Genomic DNA, 14481 nt, shown 5'->3' on the forward strand with positions numbered 1-14481 from the left:
TACTTGGCATGGCACATACCTATTATTCTAGCTACTCAGAAGGTTAAGGGAGAAGGACCACAAGTTCAAAGCCAGTCTGGGCAACTTAGCAAGATCTTGTTACAGAATAAAATTTTTTAAAAAGTAGGGAAGGCTATAGCTCAGTGGTAGAGCACTTGCCTAACATGTTTGAGGACCTGGGTTCATTCTTCAGTACTGTAAATAAGTAAATAAATAAGACTAAATAAATTAGATACTAAATTTTTCACTGGGAAAATAACATATGACAAGTACTTGAATAACATAACAATTCCACTTTGGAAAAATGCATGATACTCTCTCATGTAAATATGACAATAACCATTTCAAGGACACAAAATAGGGAGGGCTATTTTTATTTTCATGATTTTAAACATCTTGACATAGAAGAAATTGTTGAGGCCATGCTCAACTATAAAGAACTAAAGACACGCCATCCCCACTAGTCTATCATCAAGAATAGCATATGCCTTTTACATGTACAACTAAATATGCCGACAGAAAAGGAACCAATTAGAAAGTTCAGGCTTTCATTCATAACTTCAAAATTGGGAATTCGATCTTAAAAAAGGAAAGATTCCATTCAGCACTTGCTCAATCTCTTTATTTAACAGAAAGCATATAATTAATGAAGTAGCACTTAGTTTGGTATAGTAAGATCTGCTGCTACAGAAATAGAATTGTAATACTAAAATTCAAGCCAAGTCTCTTTCTTCAGCATGTGTAATGCATTCTACATTCAAATCTGATACACAGTTTTTAAAGCATGTACTTCATTTGTATTAGTTTACCATCTACATGCTGAAATCTAATATTCTTTTTGATAGTGATGTGTTCAATGATAGAAATTTACAGAGAGAATTTTTTTTCTCAATCTGTAAACCAAAATTTTAAAAGCAAACTCTTTGAAGTAATAGAAAGACTTTTTATGACATAAACAGACTACTACCCTAAGCTATTGGCCCAAGCAAAAAAAAAAAAAAGAACAAATTGCTCTTTAAATAACCACTCCATATGTGCTACAAAGATGTAAACATTTTCTTTGTATTTCTTTATATTACAGTAAAAGTTGATGTTTAAAAACTTCTGCAAGACTGCGAATATAACTCAGTGGCTGAGTGCCTGCTTAGCAAACAAGTGCCAAGTTCCAGGTTTGATCCCCAGCGCCACACAAAAAAAGCTTTTGAAAATGTTAATTTTATAAAGAAATTAAAAAAAAGATTAACTTCCCTTTTGAGTGTCCAGTGACAAACTGAATCCCAATTTTCCTTCACTAAGGACATAAAAATGATCTGAAGTGAATCAAAGTGCTTAAAAAGTTCATGTTAAAAATGACCTTCCAGGACTGGGTTGTGGCTCAGTGGTAGAGCGCCTACCTTACACATGTGAGGCACTGGGTTCAATCCTCAGCACCACATAAAAATAAATAAACAAAATAAAGATATTGTGTCCATCTACAACTAAATATATATATACATATATAAATTTTTTAAAATGACCTTCCATATGCTCATAAAACCATCAACATAAAAAGAATGTGAAAGCTGTTTTATACTTGAATATTTAGTTAACATCTAAGGAATCACAACATTTGAGCTTTTAAATCTAGCACTATAATATATAAAAATAGTATAGTAGCTTATATTTTAAAAAAGCAAAGTGATAAAACTGCACACATAAATTGGCCCAAGTATCAACAACAATTATATCCTTCTGAATCTTTTATTATCTAGAACTTCAAAATTATCAATCCTTTTTAGTGCTTAAACAATCAAAATAGTTATATTTATTCAGATCTAAAACTAAATTTCTCCATATGGAAGCACAGAAGCAATACATAGAAAAGGTCATTTTGTTCCAACTTCCTGAGCCCACAGATGTACAGTCTATAATATAATCTCATTATGTCATCATTGATGCACCTTCTTCACCAGTGGCATCTTGGGAAATATGAAGATCTTCAAGCATCTCAGTCAAACTAATTCGAGGTGCTCCTTCATCATCTGTGTCACTCTCCACAGGTATAGTTGAATCTAAGGAAAAAATAAAAAGGATTTCAAATAAATACAAATATGAAATTAGATAAATTTCTGCCCCTACCATTAATATTATTATCTAACTATATGGTATTAGAAGTTCTTGTATTTTACCTAGGGCTGGCATTCAAATATTCACTGAATGAATGGACGGAATAAATGTATAAATAAATTTCTACCAGTAAAGAAGCTATCATGCTAGGAAAAAAAATGATATTAAATATAGTATAGCAAACAATGTAGTAAGTTTAACTATTCTATAAGTAATTTCTTCTTCGTAAAAGTTTGATGACAGCAGTTTAAAAAATTTACAATAAAAGTAACGTATAAGGATTAAAGTTTAAGATCCCAAAATACTCTCCCTGGTAAAATATATGACTTCAACACTCCTAAAACACCAACCTCTATAGATGTTGACGTTTTTTCTAATTGCCTCATCTTCTTCAAGATCTTCAAGGAAATCTTGGTATTGCCTATAGGATAAAAAAAAATTTAAATATTTCACTTTCACCAAGAAAAGTATGAAGTTCTCTTCATTTTCAGCACTGCAAGGTAATGTGCTCTACATATTACCATCTTTAAAAAAACAAAAGTCAAATATGGATGCCAATTCAATACTAATAGGCTGAAAACATTTCTTTCAAAATTACATGATTAAAAAAAAAAAACCAGCTGAATATAAAGGTGAGGTTAAATATAAGACAATGAGAAGATATCCCTCCCAAAAAAGTTTTATGGCCAAGTTGAAATACACTTTCACTTTATAGATGAAGCAGTGAAACCATACTTACAGAATCTAATTGACAGTTGTATATTTACACATATTATAACTGTGAGATTATATTTCAGAAATACTGCTGTTTCCTAATTCACATTTCGTAAGTTTTATATAAACTCTTCATTTCACTATCATTAAGACCACTTTGAGTCATACAAAAATCTTTTTTAGAATACATTATCTTGCTTCTGGTTGTTTTGGAAATAACATTTGATCTCAAAAAGCTGTTTTCTTTTTATCTCAAATCGTAAGTACTCATCTGCTATTTGTGATATTCTTGTTATTTATTATATTTTGACTTTTGAACTGAATTATTTACATCAACACTGTAATTACAAGGTAATAACTCAGGAAATAATTACTAATCTGTGTTACATTCTCTTAAATTTATTCCATCAATACCTTGATAGAAATCCAATAGAAATCTTAATACTGAGTGCAAGGATCAACTAACTGTGTGATGCCTATTTCTTTACAATATAAAATCAATTTATTCTAAGGATTTTCTCTAAGACAACATTTAAGGTTAAAAGAAAAGTGGGACCTTTCATCATCTGTATCCATGTTTTCTCTATCTCTTGCAAGTTCTTTCAGTTTCCAGTTTCTACGACGCTGACGTTTGGTACGGTCATAGCTTTTCTTGATTAATACCTATAACAGAAATATCTGCAAAGTTATAAACCATAAGAACTACAGTCGGACAACAAAAATCCAATAAAGTTAAAATATGAAAGTTTATAGGAATGCCAGGGAAGCCTTCAAACTAGACAGTTAAGAGAAAGGTAGGGACCCAGAGGCATTATCAGGGGGGCTTTTATAACTTTTCTCCATGTATTTATGTGAGAATACATCTGCGTACTATTTGTACAACTTAAAATTACTAAGTGAAATTTTCTAGAGACTGAATATAAAATTTTTATCACCAAAAATCTATAGTTTTTTTTTTTAACTTGAACTTCAATTTTCAGCTACGATTCATATGAATCGTCTTGAAATATCATAGGCACTTTTTCTTTCTTCTATTCCCACTTACACAACAGGATATCTTAGAACTTACACAACAGGATATCTTAGAAAACATTAATGCTGTGGAATTAATAGGTGAAAATAATTTTATAAAACACAAATCTTATAATACCTTCATGATTTCCTCTTATGACCTTGTTAGAAATATCTACTGTTACATCCAAATCGTCCTTCTATTTACTAATTTCATTAGTTACTTAAAATACAACTGGGTGATGGTGGTAGATGTAGGAAGGAGGGTATCTTTCTTTTACTATGACTTTATTTTGGCCAAAGCTAAAGAAATCAATGTTTATTTTTCAAAAGGTAAGCAACTAGGAGATAGGATCTTTCATACCAATTTCATTAACTATTGTTCATTATTCTTTATCATGTTTGAACTTAACAGACTTTCACAATAGTTTTTATCCGAGACCTGATAATATGATTATTTTCAACTGCAATTACGTTTTACAGTTGGCCAAATCAAACCTGAACTCTAACTCTAAATGTCTTCTTACCTGGACAATATACATGAAATATGCTAAACTCGGGTAAGAGAAAACATGAGTAAATTCTAAAGATCATCATTTCTAGCTACAAACTTATTTTTGCTCTATAGATAAGTACTAAGTATTTTGACAGAGAATAAAATTTTATTTTAAACAGTTAACAACAAAAAAATCAAATCTTGAATTTACCCCACTAAAAAAAAATGATTTAAAATGAATATTTCTGCTATTATGCCTTAACTATACTTTAAAAGAAATCTCTAAGTTGATTTGTTATTTTCAAAAGTGTGAACTCATGCAGCTCTTTCATAAGAATTACAAGAGTCCTCTTTAACACAGGAAAAAAAAAGAAAAAAAATATCTAAAGCCTTACCACATCTGGAACTCTCTCTCTCTGAGTTCATTTTGTTGACATGCTCATCATTTAAGTTACAGTTGGCCAAATCAAACCTGAAATGCAAACAAGGAAAAACTTGCTATTTCCCTTTGTATGTAAAATTTTTTATTTTAGGGATATCACTTAAAACTTTCTCTGAAATCAAACATTTAATGTTTTTCACTTTAAAGCTTTGCGATTTACTATACAGTGAACACATTTCTTCACATTCCAGAAAAGAAATACCTGACTTTCACATATTATCCATTATTGTGTACCTTACTATATGCTTTTTGTTAAAGACAAAACACAGATATATATCCATATAACTTTAGGATTCGGTAGAAATGAATAAAACAAAATAAAAATACCCCCCATTCTCCAGTGAAAGGAAATGAAACCCTCAGAGTAAAAGCTATCTTTAAAGCACACTGATTAGCTTTGATTAAGAAAGGATTGTTCCATGTCTTTATAAACACTTTGTAGATTTGGCTACCATTTCTTAAAAGTAAAATATTGAGGAGAGCATGTGCACAATAAAAAACTACCCACTCCCCAAAACAGCTGCAAATATGGATTGAACTATATACATTCAGGAGTCAATTACCAAAATCTTAGAACAAATGACTCTTTTAGATGATGGCCAAAACACAACAACAACAAGCTTCTGTTCAATTCCACAGTTTGATTTAGATAAATATAAAAAAATAAGTTATTAAGACTCAAAAAAAAAAACTCTTAAAATAAATCTTTTTTGGAATGAGCAACTTTAGTGTTTTAGGTAGCTCTATTGGCTCCCAAAGAAAATCTCTAATGCTAATTGGCAGTTTAAAATATTATAAAATAATACAAACCCCAAAACCAGGTCTCCAGGATTTAGAAGGTGTCCCAAATGAGTACGACAAAAATACTGCTTATCTGTATTCATTTCAGATGTTTTCTGTACCCAGACTTCACCAAGGGTATGCTTAACAGGAAAGAAAATGTATTTTTCAATAATCTGAACATAACTCAAGAAGTATCTCATAGAAAAATTAAATGCCAAATTGATTTTTAGTTTTCTAGTTTTCATTTTAAAGATTTTTTTTCCAGATCTCTGAAACACTGTCAATAATTAATAAATTACTGAATAATGAGTATCAAAAAAGACTCAGAAGGCAATTATAAGAATAATTGATTTTTGTTACAAGTTTAAGGCTCTTATAAAACATTAACAATCTCCTCTGAAAAATACATAAAGACTTTTTGAAAGAAATGTTTCTCACAGGGAGATTGGGCATACAGACTGGGAAAATAAAATAAAGGTAGGAAAATCTTAAAGCAAGAAAATATTCTAAGCAAACACTTCTTTAACACAAAGCTTCAAAAAGAAAAACAGTGTTCAAACAAAACAATCTTGAATGAAATCCCAGTAGTGTATCCCTACAGAATCCAGACCTTCAAATTAATTTTGGGATATTACACTAGTTCACAGTATAATTTTTAAAAAACTATTTGTTGCAGAAACAACATCCTGCTTAAATTTGAAAGTTTAAAGTAGAAAACTTTAATTCACTTTCACTTTCCAATGTAAGATTTTACAAGCACTTTTAACTGACATTTTAAACTTCAAGACTGAATTAAACATAGTCCATGCCAACCATTTACTAACAAGTAAAGTGGATTATTAACAACAACAACAACAAAAAAAACTAAAAGTCAATAGTAAAATTAAAGAAACTTAAAGAGATGAAAAGAGGATGCTGTAGAAGGAAGAAACTGAAATAAAATACAGGTCTCAGGTATGGAAAGAACGGACAAAAAAAGGGAATTACCAGAAAGACTAAGTTCTATTTAACAGGATTCACTTTCTAGTTCTTATATTGGTCCTAATTATAACAGACTTAAGAACTGTTCTACTTAAATGCATTTTTTGAAAATCAAGAAAACATACTATCTGGTTTTTCTATATTATAGATGAAAAGTTAGCTCTACTATCTGGTTTTTCTATATTATAGATGAAAAGTTAGCTCTTAACTATATTATTTTTTAAATAAATATATAGAAAGTATTCTGTCTTCTATTTTCAGTGATTTTTCCCCCAAATAATCAGAAATTATTTTTGTCTCAAAAAGCAGTATTAACTCCAAGGAAGTGAGCATCCTTGGAAACCAGATTGGAAGCCGGGTGTGGTAGCGCATGTATGCCACCCTAGCAGCTCGGGAGGCTGAGGCAGGGAGGCTGAGGCAGGAGGATAGCAAATTCAAAGCCAGCCTCAGCAAAAGCAAGGCACTAAGCAATTCAGTGAGACCCTGTCTCTAAATAAAATATAAAACAGGGCTAGGGATGTGGCTCGATCATCGAGTGCCCTTGAGTTCAATCCCTGGTACCCCCTCCCCACCCCTGCAAAAAAAGAATCCAGATTAGAGGTATCTAAATACTATATACACACTAAAAGAAATCTGACTTTTATCCTTGAAAAACTTATTTCAGATATGGGTTAAGTATCATACAATGTGATTTTAGAACACCTGGATGCTGTTTTGTGCTTTCACAGAAAGCAATGCATTCAGACTAAGAAAGCCATCTCAAAAAAACATAGGAACCATTCTGAAGGGGCTCTCACTGCCTAAATTTAGGGCAATCTAAATATTTTAAAAGAAAAAATAGACCTGTGAGGGATGGAGGAGAAAAAAATATAGTAAATACATATAACTTCATAAGATCATGATAATCATAGAGAAAGAGACACTTTCAGGTGAGCGCGCTACCGCTTGAGCCACATCCTCAGCCCAGAGAAAGAGACACTTTCAAATAAAGAAATAAGTTAAACATATTTTCACCACTGAAAGAGAACTAGACTATCTCCTTATTCTGAAAATGTCAAGAGAAAGAATTAAGAATTAGTGCAGAAGAAAAACATTTCAGAAAACCATATAGCCTTGAGATAATGGAGAGCTCTTCCTTAATAAAGAATGTTGGGGCTGGAGATGTGGCTCAAACGGTAGGGCGCTGGCCTGGCATGCGTGCAGCCCGGGTTCGATCCTCAGCACCACATACAAACAAAGATGTTGTGTCCGCCGAAACTAAAAATAAATATTAAAAAAAAATTCTCTCTCTCTCTCTAAAAATAAATAAAGAAAGAAATAAAGAATGTTGGCTAATAAATGTAGAAGAAATAATAGAAAGGTCACCACTGTATACTAAATAAAATAATTAATTTTGGCAAAAATGCTAAATACTAAACACACACACACTCACACACAGATAATAAGAACTTGATATGTACATATTGTGAGAGTACCATTCAACAGAATACTTGCTGGTTACAAGGGGGAAAAACATCCTACTATAATGAAGGGATCTGCTATCACCATTTTAGCCAATAAAACAGACATGACTTGTCTCAATATAATACCATAAAAAGTATACAGCATCACCTTTCAAAGAGTCTGGCAAAAATATTTAACCTAAACTCAGCCAATTCTTTTTTTTAATTTTTTTTTTTAGTTGTAGATGGACATAATGCCTTTATTTTATTATTTTATTTATTTATGTGGTGCTAAGGATTGAACCCAGCACCCCACGCATCCAAGGCAAGCACACTACCACTGAGCCACAACCCCAGCCCCTCGGCCAATTCTTTATATCCAGTTTTCAGGTTAGAGGAAATACAAGAGATTAAGAGCAAGTTAAATGACACCATGAGAAAAAAGAAAGACTGAGAAGGACAGAGTACTCTACAAAATAAATGTTGTATTGTATAAACAAGTCAGTATTATGACCACAAGAAACAACAACAAAAAATGGGGGTTGGGGGAAAGAAGACTATTTTATTATAATATTCACATAATTTGTGGTCCCAAATTGGATACTAGTTTAAGTAAACCATAAAAGATACTTTGGGGAATATAATGAAATCTGCACATAGACTAAACAATTATAGGTATGATCATGATACACTGATTGTGTAAGAAAATATTCCTATATTTTCAAGATAGAAACTATTTAACTATTGGTATTCAGTAATGATTTTGAAAAGTCAAAAAGGTTAGTCTTTTGATCCTCCTCTACAAAAATAAAGAAAATGCTTTCTTATAAAAATGGAATAAATATTTTAAAACTTTTTTTTTCAACACAAAAGAGAAAAATTATAAAAATGCACTTTAACCTAATGTGGTGCTACTTTTATTTGGACTCCACATTTTGGAATTATAAATAAGTTAAAAAAGATAAAAGAAAGAAGAACTGAAACAAAAGTAAGATGGAAAAAAAAAAAAAAGGAGGTGGGGTAGGATATAGCTTACCTTTTTTGATATCATTCCAGCACCTGCATTGCATTTTACATCTCGAACAATGCTGCATTCCATCACAATAAACTCCTCCAGCTGTTTGGGATGGCATAAACTATTGAAAGGATGACTCCAGAAAGTGCTCCCGTCAATATCTGCAACTAAAAATAAACACAGAAAACTAAAAGACAAAGAACTGATGTATTTCAAAGAGTCATTAAATTTGTTAACTAGGGAGGAGATAGTATATACTAACTGATAAACAGGAACGACAATGCCAACTCAGTCTCAAACTCATAAAGAACTAACAGGTGTCAAACACAGCGTAAGTAGTTTTTAAATCAGAATGCTAAAGGGCTAAATGGCTTTTAAATAAAATCAGATTCAACCAGTTGTATACTTGTTTCATGTGCTGGCATTTTATTTTAGAAACACATCAACATTTTAGTTGCTTAGTTTATGGGAACTAAGGTCTAGTTCTACTGACAGATAAACAATGTCTACTCTAGTACTACAGATCTTTAACTGATGAACTGTAATTGATAAGGATATGAATGACTTTAAGTACATATCAAAATATACTCAAGTTTTATTACAGGAAACTTATGAAAAAAAATTAAGTACGAGATATAGTCAAATACTGAGACACCTACCATGAGGCCTTTTTAAAAAATATGTTTGTTTTTTTTTTACAAAGAGAAAGTAAATAAATGATCTATGATAATGTTAGTAAATTATTAAAACTCCATATGCAAACTAAATGTTCCAACAGGTCACAAAAGGTCACATGTTCCAAAATTTAAAATACTTGTCATATACTGAAATATAGCAATAAAGTTATTATTATTATTTATTAGTAGTAGTAGTAATAGTCACAAAAACTAAATGAGGCAAATAAGTCAATTTTAGTAAAAATTCATGACATGCAATAGGAAATCTATTAAAACTCTTAGAATCATTTCCTTAAATAAAAAATACAAGGGTAACTGGTAAAATAGTTTATAATTCCACAGTGTTTCATAAATATTAAACAGTACAAATTTTAACTGGCTCTTCAACATAAAATTATTGAGAACAAAATTAATAATATAAATTATTATTGCCCACCATGCAGGACAAAACTGTCAAGGCAAATTTAGTTTCTATACTTACCTTGTAGGGTGTTTGGATCTATAAGATGGATGGCACTAGTTACTCGAATACATACACAGATCTGGTTCATATTTCCCAGACTTTGTGCCAGTTTTGGAGACAGACAGACAACATTATCCTAGGCAACAGAATAACATTTTAAATGATATAAGTTCTAAATAAGTCACCAAAAACACATTAATGTAAACTCAATCCAACTGTACTTGCCCAACCAAAATGTTAGTTTTCACTCTTGTACCCACAAGGGATCTAAATAAAAGAATCAAACCTTACCTTAAATTAAAAATAAGCTATATCTTAAGACAGGCATGTTTGCCTTAATTAAAATGCTTAAAAAAAAAAAAAGTCTTTTAGGACCTAACTTCCAAACTGTTAAGATTACTTCAATTTTATTGCAGTTTGCTTACCACTTTAAATGTTAGTTATAGTGTACTTCCTAAGTAAAGTGTAACATCAGGAGCAGAACAATTTTCTAAATCGACTTGTGAATTCTTTTAACATCCATAAAAATTTCTAAGGAACAATGTTTGTCTTAAATGGTTACCATGTACCAATATGTTAATCAAAGATTTAATTGCTCTATCTTCCAAACCAGATGTATACTGGGATATATTATAGTAACTAGTAATATAATTATGTTTTTAAACAACATTAACACTTAACAAGGGCACATGCCTATTATCCCAGTGGCTCAGGAGGCTGAGACAGGAAGATCTGGACGACTATGAGTTCAAACCCAGCTTCAGCAACTTAGTGAGGCATTAAGCAACTCAGTGAGACCCTGTCTCTAAATAATACACAAAAAAGGGCTAGGATGTGGCCCAGAGGTTGAGTGCCCCTGAGTCCAATCCCTGGTACCAAAAAGGTGAGTGTGTGTGTATAAAGGATCTATTCACATCCATAGATTCCTCCACTGAAGGAACACTATGCGCATACAAGTTCCTCTCAAACCTTGGTTTTCCAAAAAAGAAATGAAATGATACAGTTAGCCCTCCATATCACATGTTCCACATCTGAAGATTCAACACAATGCAGAATCAAAAATATTTTTTAAAAAACTGCTCTTGTAATGAACGTGTATGTACTTTTTTTCTTGTCATCATTTCCTAAACAATACACTACGACAAATGTTCACACAGTGTTTACATTATATTAGGTAGAAGTAATCTAGAAGTGGTTTTAAAGTATAAAGGAGGATATGAATAGATTATATTCAAATACTATACCATTTTATATAAGGAACTACAGGGGCCCAAATGTTTTATTCAGAACCAATTCCCTATAGATACAAAATACAGCAGTACTTCACACTGCACATTCCCCTAGATACTTGTATGAGTCACTCAAAGCAGTTAATACCCAGGTGTAACTATGTTTTCCTAACTAAATTCCTATTTTCCTGGCTTTGGGTTCAGTTTTAAACCAGGGGTTAGTAAAAAATGGCACTCAGGATAAATTTGGCCCATGCTTGTTTTTTGGAAAGCCTTGCTAGGACATATCCCTGACCATTCACTTTCATGTTATTCATGGATACTGATATGCAACAACAGCAAAACTGACTAGTAACAAGAGATTATATATCCTAAAAATGGAAAATATTTACTAAATGGTCTTTACAGAAAGTCTGCCAATGCTATATTAGGATATCAATTCATTCCTGGTAAAAGTTTTAAAGTCACAGACCTGGGTATAAATCCTGGTTTTATCATTTTGTGGTTATAAAATTTTGGGAAACTCATCTAAGCTCACCACACTTGTTTCCCCATTTTCAAATATGATAGGGCTTACTTCATTTATAGACATGAATAAAATGAAAAATACCACAGTATCTAAATAATAACTTTATGTAGAACGGTTACAAAAAAATCACAGCAGTTAACCATTACACATGATTTAATACTGATATGTAAGTTCGTACATAGTAGAAACCTCTAGCTACATTATCCTTAGTATATAGTCTAAGATGATCAATAACTGTTGAATTTTAATTCATTGATATTCTTGAAGGTTTTATTTTCTTATAACTAAATGAAATAACAATCTACAATCCAAATGTTTTATTCAGATTATCTTTTCAAATAAAAATAATCCTGTGACCTCATTTCCACAATATTATTTATCTTACCAATTGTTTGCACAGGTCCCACAAAATGGCTCACTTGTTGGTTTAAAAATGTCATTTATTTTAATTCAACGTTTCATAGAGCTGTCCATATATTCTCTAGGGTCACAAATTTTCAGGAATAGGAACTTATAAAATCACAACCAGATCTTTCATCTTAATACACCAAAATGAAAGACATGTCAATTCATAATTAAAAGCATGATTACCCTTATCTTTTTTAACAAGGCTGAATGTGTCAGAAGTCATTTAAGAAAGTCTAAATATTTGACCACCTCTGAAGGAAACCAGGAACTATGAATCACATATCAACCAATTAATTACTGTACTCTTAAAGATATCAATTAAATGAAAAAATGTACCTTGCATATTGGAACAATTTCCACAGAAAAAGTGCTTTTGTAATTATATGTGTTACTATGAATATCCTGAGAGATCAGTCTTTGTGATGCTTTGTATCTATTAAGAAAAAAAGTTAATAGGCAAAGGTCTTTACTTACATAGACTCAGGAGTATCAAATTTCATTGAATCAATTATCACTGTCTAAGTTCTTAAATAGCTTCCTGATGCCTGCTATGGTAAAGCCTAATTTCATCTACTTGTATTTCAAAACCTATGACTATATACTGATGACTTTCAACCTTCTCTACTTAAAACCTCCACAACATGTCAATGGCTCAGATCATCTACTCTATATAGCCTCTGTTAAAATCCATGCTAATGCCCATCACCATGTCTTTGTTCATCGTAAACTCACCTTTTGATATAAATTCCAACTATGAAAATTTTCCCCATCTTTGGAGAGTAATTACTACCTCCTCTATGAATCTTTACTAAAAGCCCTCTTAACCCATCTTTCCTTTCTCTTTTCATTTAAATACAGTTGATCAATGGTTCAGCACTACAGAGTTAGGTCTAACTCTCCAAAGGAAATTCTTACATACACATTAGCAAATGTATCTCTTAACGAATATATTTAACCTATACCCATTTCCAGGTCCTTGAACTTACGTCACATTTAGATTCACAACATACCTACAGGGAACTGTACACTGAAGAAATTCTACCATCTTCTGAGCATGTTGTTTTGAGGAATAATAGAAATCCAGACCATCTTTAAAAAAAAAAAAGCTTTATGAAAATATTTCTTCAAAACAGATTTTCCTGTTAATGTGACTATTATCACAAATCCATAATACACAAAATCAAAATATATAAAATATTAGGAATGTCACTTAAAATTTATTTGGCAAAAGGAGAGACAAATGAAAACAAGATGGATAATTTTAATTCTAGGGGGAAAAAAGGATGGTTGTGGGGGCAGGGACAAAGAGTAGCTCAGTGTGATAGTGCATGCAATTAATCCCAGACACTTGGGAAGCTAAGGCAGGAGGACAGCAAGTCTGAAGCCAGCCTGAGCAACTTAATGAGACCCTATCCAAAAATTAAAAAATAAGAAAAAGCTGAGTATAGTGGCATACACTGGGAAATCCCAGTGATTTGCAGGGCAGAGGCAGGAGGGTTGCAAAGTTTGAGGACAGCCTCAGCAATTTACCAAAGCCCTAAAGCAACTTAGCAAGACTCTGTCTCAAAATATTAAATAAAAATGGCTGGGAATGTAGCTCAGTGGTAAAGCACCTCTGAGTTCAACCCCAGTAACCAAAAAGAAAAGAAAAAATGTTGGGGATGTAACTCAGTGGTACAGTGCTTTCCTAACTTTTGTAAGACCTTGTTTTCAATCCCTAGAACAAAAAAAAAAAAAAAAAAAAAAAAAAAAGGAGAGAGAATTATTTTATGTAACAAATTTAACAAATATTTATATAACAAAAGCTACCAAGAAGATAACCAGAATCCTGAGACTTGAGAAGCAAAAAAGAAAGTACATTTTTTTAAAAAAGCTTCAATAAATCCCAGACAGCTAAAATCATATTAATCTGTTAATAATGCAATAACATTAAAAACTATCAGCAAAGAGAAAGCTAAAAGCAAACCCAATAAGAAATATTAAGAGACATTCTTGTAAATAACAAAATAGGAAAATAAAATTATCCATAATTGCTAAAACAAGATTGAAGAAAATGAACAAATTCATAGGACTCACACTAAGTAATCAAGACAGTGTGGTATTGGCATAAGGACAGATATATAAATCAATGGAGCAAATAATATCCCAGAAACAAACCAGAGATCTATTTAGTTAATAGATCTCT

At 31.6% G+C, this 14481-nt stretch overlaps 1 protein-coding gene across 1 annotated transcript in view; it reads right to left on the reverse strand.

Annotated features, from left to right (window-relative positions):
* Positions 1–604: 604 nt before the first annotated feature.
* Positions 605–14481, reverse strand: part of LOC114078710 (60S ribosomal export protein NMD3-like) — a 31627-nt gene continuing 17750 nt past the window's right edge. Inside the window, 10 exon segments of the mRNA XM_071603169.1 lie at positions 605–2051; positions 2457–2527; positions 3377–3483; positions 4723–4740; positions 4742–4799; positions 5580–5692; positions 9012–9157; positions 10149–10266; positions 12633–12729; positions 13307–13385. Of these exon segments, the coding sequence (XP_071459270.1) occupies positions 1921–2051; positions 2457–2527; positions 3377–3483; positions 4723–4740; positions 4742–4799; positions 5580–5692; positions 9012–9157; positions 10149–10266; positions 12633–12729; positions 13307–13385 (938 nt within the window). The 3' untranslated portion in view covers positions 605–1920.

The sequence above is a fragment of the Marmota flaviventris genome, chromosome 17 (assembly GCF_047511675.1).
Source record: "Marmota flaviventris isolate mMarFla1 chromosome 17, mMarFla1.hap1, whole genome shotgun sequence".
NCBI classification, from domain to species: domain Eukaryota; kingdom Metazoa; phylum Chordata; class Mammalia; order Rodentia; family Sciuridae; genus Marmota; species Marmota flaviventris.